The following is a 6000-nucleotide window of genomic DNA, read 5'->3' on the forward strand; positions in this document are numbered from 1 at the left end:
TGCACCCCTTTAAAACACCCTTGTCTGTCGCTTTAAAATGCGTCTCTTGCAGACAGATGCAAGAGGGATCAAAAGCGTCCATTAAAACGGCCAGCTCCTCCTTGTGCCGATAAAAACCGTTGCAGTTCCACTGCAGTAAAAAGGCTATTAAAATTAATTATAATTAAAATAAATAAATAGATAAATAAATGTGTTTTAAAATTTGGGAGATGACCGGTTTTTAAGAAATCATCGCTTAAAGCGATGTTTCCTCCTCCACTCAGTTGTCAGGACCTCCGTATCCGAGATACTCTGGTCCTCCAGAACCTCCGGCCTCCCTGGTTTTGCGGGAGGTGTAGGGGAAGGTGTCTTCTCACGCCGTATCGTCGTGTTCCCCTTGGTGGTTTTTCGTTGTGGGCTCTTCTTCGAAGGGCCCACCGGAGTAGGTGGCTCATTGTCCACCTTACTCTTTGTCTCTTTGGTGCTTTTTAATTTTTTGCTTTGCGTGACCAAAGCGGTGACTTGTGGGGCGTCAGTTTGCGTGGCGATGGTGCACTTTGGCAATGGGGTAGACGCGACGGAAGCAAAGGACCGGGAGAAAGTTGGGGCGACGAGTGCCCTGTACTTTCTCCTCGCTTCCAGATATGATGTCTTATCCAGCGTCTTTATCTCCATGATTTTTCTTTCCTCTTTCATCTTCGGACAATCACGGGAGTACACTGGATGTGTACCCTCGCAATTGACGCAAAGAGCTTCCGAGGAGCACTCTCTATCCTCGTGCGCGTCCTTGCCACAGCGCGGGCAGGTTGCCTTGCCCTCGCAGCGCGACGCGACGTGGCCGAAACGTTGGCACTGAAAACAACGCACGGGATTAGGAATGAACGGCCTCACTGGGACCGATTCATATCCAATGAATACCTTGTCGGGCAGCCTATCACGAGCGAACGTCAAAATCACGGACGTGGTGTTAATATTCTCGCCGTTGCGCCTTGTCGTTAGTCGACGACAATCCGTCACTCCTTGAGAGAACATTTCTCTCTTGATTTCGTCGACGTCAACATAGAGAAGGTCGTAATGGCTGATGACTCCCCGACAAGTGTTGAGAGTGCGGTGCACCTCCACTTTTACCGGAATGTCATGGAGCATTCCCATTGCCAATAATTTTTCGCTTTGCTTTTCGTTCGATGTCTCTATAAGCAGAGTACCGTCCCTGAGTTTCTTGACGCTCTTCGGGTCCCCAGGTACTATCTGCGACAAAACTCTCCGTATAAGGAAAGGAGAGACCTTTTTCAAGGTCTCACCTTCCTTAGCACATGACATAATGAGGTACCGCTTGCAAGCACCTATGCATTGATCTCCCCCGCCCGAGTCCGGACGGGATCTTTTTGTTGGTGGAAAGGGTTTTTCCTCCATAATAATTAATAATTCGTCCCTCGGCCTCCCCACCCACCACGGAGCCACACATTCGGGACGCCACTCCGCCAAACCGGAGCGGTCGCCAGGGCTAACTCGAGGGATATAGCGCTTCAGGAGTGGTTGTCTGTTTCGGGGTGGATCTTCGATACAAGGGCCCACCAAAACCCTTACATCTCCGACCTCCCTACGCAGACCCCCACAACCTTGGCACTCGCCACCGGAGCGAAAACGCGACGGAAGCCGATTGACCGGGAGTGGCTAGCTCCCGGCCTCCCGTTTACACGAAATCCGGGGCCGAAGAGGAGTATCACTCCCCGGTCCATACAGGGCATCCGACACCCTGCTGGGAACCAGAAAGCTCACCCTCCAGGATCCCCTTCTCTCCCTTACGGGTCTCCAGGCACGGCAAACACCTGGGCGGATCGCAGGCCAGATGGTATGGCCGCTCACAGACAGTGGATCCACAGCACTGTCCGGACGCATCCCTTGCTGGCTTGGGGTTTGTTTTCGGGGTTTTCTCCCCGCCCTTTTAGTCGCCTCTTATGACAAGCAGGGATACTGCGGGAGTATTCTCTACCCCCCTACCCGCAGGGGGCGCACCTTGTCGTTAGTCGACGACAATCCGTCACTCCCTGAGAGAACATTTCTCTCTTGATTTCGTCGACGTCAACATAGAGGAGGTCGTAATGGCTGATGACTCCCCGACAAGTGTTGAGAGTGCGGTGCACCTCCACTTTTACCGGAATGTCATGGAGCATTCCCATTGCCAATAATTTCTCGCTTTGCTTTTCGTTATTTGTCTCTATAAGCAGAGTACCGTCCCTTAGTTTCTTGACGCTCTTCGGGTCCCCAGGTACTATCTGCGACAACACTCTCCGTATAAGGAAAGGAGAGACCTTTTTCAAGGTCTCACCTTCCTTAGCACATGACATAATGAGGTACCGCTTGCAAGCACCTATGCATTGATCTCCCCCGCCCGAGTCCGGACGGGATCTTTTTGTTGGTGGAAAGGGTTTTTCCTCCATAATAATTAATAATTCGTCCCTCGGCCTCCCCACCCACCACGGAGCCACACATTCGGGACGCCACTCCGCCAAACCGGAGCGGTCGCCAGGGCTAACTCGAGGGATATAGCGCTTCAGGAGTGGTTGTCTGTTTCGGGGTGGATCTTCGATACAAGGGCCCACCAAAACCCTTACATCTCCGACCTCCCTACGCAGACCCCCACAACCTTGGCACTCGCCACCGGAGCGAAAACGCGACGGAAGCCGATTGACCGGGAGTGGCTAGCTCCCGGCCTCCCGTTTACACGAAATCCGGGGCCGAAGAGGAGTATCACTCCCCGGTCCATACAGGGCATCCGACACCCTGCTGGGAACCAGAAAGCTCACCCTCCAGGATCCCCTTCTCTCCCTTACGGGTCTCCAGGCACGGCAAACACCTGGGCGGATCGCAGGCCAGATGGTATGGCCGCTCACAGACAGTGGATCCACAGCACTGTCCGGACGCATCCCTTGCTGGCTTGGGGTTTGATTTCGGGGTTTTCTCCCCGCCCTTTTAGTCGCCTCTTACGACAAGCAGGGATACTGCGGGAGTATTCTCTATCCCCCTACCCGCGGGGGGGATTTTCCTTAATTACACTCCCCCACCTCCCATCCGCTACCTCTACCCGACCGAGTATATAACTCAGAAAAATGTCTATTGTACCACTAGTCCTGATGATGTTACAGTGTAAACGCAACTAGTCGACGAATAAATTTTATTCTGTAGAAAGCAAAGATAATATTATTTTTCCTAAGTTAAAAATGGAATTCTACAAAGTTAAGGCCTCAACCATTCAGTGCGGTTAATAAAGATTTATTTTCAATGTACTAAATCAATTCCAAGTGAAGCTCTCACAGTACAGGATCCCATATATATGAAACATAGGAGGTATGGAAAGCAAGGAGTTTCCATGTGCTGGGAGGGGTTGGGGAAGAGGCGAGTGAGAAAAACCGAGGCTCTTGAGGATGGGAGAAAAAAAGGTTAGAAGCGGAGGGTGGAGATTGAAGGTTTTTAGAGGAAGAGGGATAGACAAAGGAGTACGGAGAGTGCAGTCAGTTGCAATGAGACAGTCTTTTCACCTTATCCGGGTTCCTTATGGCATCTAACTTCCCATCTCACCACGGTGTGCAGGGAAGGATGATGGTGTCCAGTGGTGTGCTATTCTCAGGGAAGAGTCTTTACATGGGGGGAGAGGCACAGACACCTAAGGCACCATCATCCTCCTCCGCTGGTGGGATGGGACAATGGACACAATAAGGATTCCAGACAAGAGGAAAGACCATCTCATTGCAACCAACTGGACTAACCATAATCCATTGACTATCCTTCTTCCTCTACAAGCCTTCAATCCCCACCCTCTACTTTTACCCGTTTTCTCTTCCACCCTCAAGAGCTTCAATTTATTCACTCGCCTCTCCCCCAACCCCTCCTAGCATGTCGACACGCCCTAGTTTCTACAATACTTATGTTGCATATATATTGAACTCTGTACAATGAGAGCTACACTTAAAATTGATTTAGCTGAAAACTAGTCGAAAATAAATCTTCATGAAGTGGAATATTACAAGAGTCTCAGATCTCAGCTCTTATGCAAAAGACCCACCACATCACACCTGAATAGGTAATTTATACACTTTTCCCTGTTTCCTCACTCGAAGAGTGAATATAGTTGCCAAACTTCAAGACGCCTGAGATTGATTATGAAGATGTGAGATATGAGAACGGCTTTTCTATATTTAAATCAAAACGGATGCAACGAAGCATGCATTTTCATTAAAAGATGTTTTCTTGAATGACATCGTTCAATTTAATGGATGCAACTAACCTCCTGTCGATTGGTTATCCAGTCTTTCGTTACAGGATTGCAACCCTTTTGGATGCGATTGTAGAAAACAAACAAACACTCGGCACATCGACGCTTAAATAGCCGGAATTCTGTCAGCTTCTCCGTGCAGTTAGAACACACCAACCAGGGATAATTTGTATCCGCTACAACCTACGAAAATATTATTTTTAAATAACAAATGTTAACAACATAATTGTCGGTACTCCTTTTGCCCAAATATCAATACACTCTTTCCCAACAGGATAGGAAATCTATAGACGACTTGCTGATTAATTTAACCGAAAATCTCCAACAAACATAATTAAACAAAGGGAGTCACACTTACAACTCAACTTACTTTAACATCTATTAAATCTTCTATTGTCTTTTCTAACATGAATTCCAATTTATTATCCTGCTCGAAAATATTTATCAACAGTCCACCACTGTTTAAACATAACCTACACAGTTCAAAATCGGTTCTATCACACATTCTGAACGTTTTAAGTACACTGAAAGGTTTCCTCGACAACTTAAGGTGAGAATTTATGTGAACTTGGCCCACGGAGAGTAGCCCACGAGTATTTACCGGCCGTTCAGGCTCTGGATTTTTCAGTCATACCAACGTAAATATTTTTGCACGAGGTAACTAAGTAAATCCCCTAAACCATTGAAGCAATCTCACTACATTGGCCATATCATACTCAGTAATACTCCCTGTAATCACTAGCAATTGTTAGACCGGGATAAATAATATAGTATATCATATACGGCCCTAGAAAGATAACTAAACTGAAATAGCCCAAGTGGCAAGTCGTCCATTATAGCGAAAAGAAAGAGTTGATAAGAAAAGCGACAATTTCTGCTGATGTTGAGCTTTATTTTACTAGAAAATCACCACAAACACTCGGCTTTCCATCCTCTATCATGACGTACACAAGACGCCCCATTCTCATATCCTAGTTTAAGATCAAGGGCCCACTGTAGCCATTGAGTCGCCCTTTCACAACAAAACTAAGAAAGTACTTAACAACTCTCCTACACAAAAAGTTTTTTCTAAATTTAGGCAAAAATACTAAACGCAAATTACCCTACCTGCAGGCTTTCGCTTACCCCATACTCATTCCCTAGTTTAGGATTCCGGGCCCACCAAATGTGACTACATTACAATGAACTTGCCCCGCGGTCATAATTACTTATCACGTTAGTTCTGTTATGTATTCTATATTATTTCTAATACGACCCCTTTCTTCTGCCCTTGCGTAGAATAGTAGACAATTTTTTAATGAAATGTACCCCATTTCAGCAATCTGTTCCTAAATTCAAGTCATTACTTACAGTTTGTTTTTTTTTTCATTTTTGCAACATTTCCTGCCCACGGTTTCTCTTTTTCAGAGTTTCTGCTGCTCCTTCAGTGCTGTCCGTTTTCTTTCTCCGATGGCTTGAGCTGCAAAAATGGGATTTGATGGAAAGTGTTCAGAAGTTTTGTATGGGTAATTTTATGTTTTTATTATTATCAGTATTCATTAATACATCACGGTTTTAGTACATCTGCAAGTTATTCCACATTACCCGAAGAGGTTATTCGTCAGATACGTTTCTCTTTGTGCTTGGAGAAGAAACGAGCGAAGAAGAGATCCCAGGGAGGCATATGAGAAACCGCTCGTTCTTTCCCTTAATTAGAAAGGAAGCATCTCCCGCTCTAATTTAAGAGATTAACTCCCGTTTATTTTTTT

The 6000-nt window shown here is 46.5% G+C and overlaps 1 protein-coding gene across 1 annotated transcript in view; it reads right to left on the minus strand.

Annotated features, from left to right (window-relative positions):
• Positions 1-4776, minus strand: part of LOC139688576 (uncharacterized) — a 30168-nt gene extending 25392 nt beyond the window's left edge. Inside the window, exons 1-2 of the mRNA XM_071586129.1 lie at positions 4623-4776; positions 4265-4435 (exon numbers count right to left, since the gene is read on the minus strand). Coding sequence (XP_071442230.1) covers positions 4265-4435; positions 4623-4757 — 306 coding nt within the window. The 5' untranslated portion in view covers positions 4758-4776. The remainder of the gene's footprint in view (positions 1-4264; positions 4436-4622) is intronic.
• Positions 4777-6000: the final 1224 nt, after the last annotated feature.

The sequence above is a fragment of the Hetaerina americana genome, unplaced genomic scaffold, assembly GCF_022747635.1.
Source record: "Hetaerina americana unplaced genomic scaffold, ioHetAmer1.1.p SCAF_20, whole genome shotgun sequence".
Classification (NCBI taxonomy): domain Eukaryota; kingdom Metazoa; phylum Arthropoda; class Insecta; order Odonata; family Calopterygidae; genus Hetaerina; species Hetaerina americana.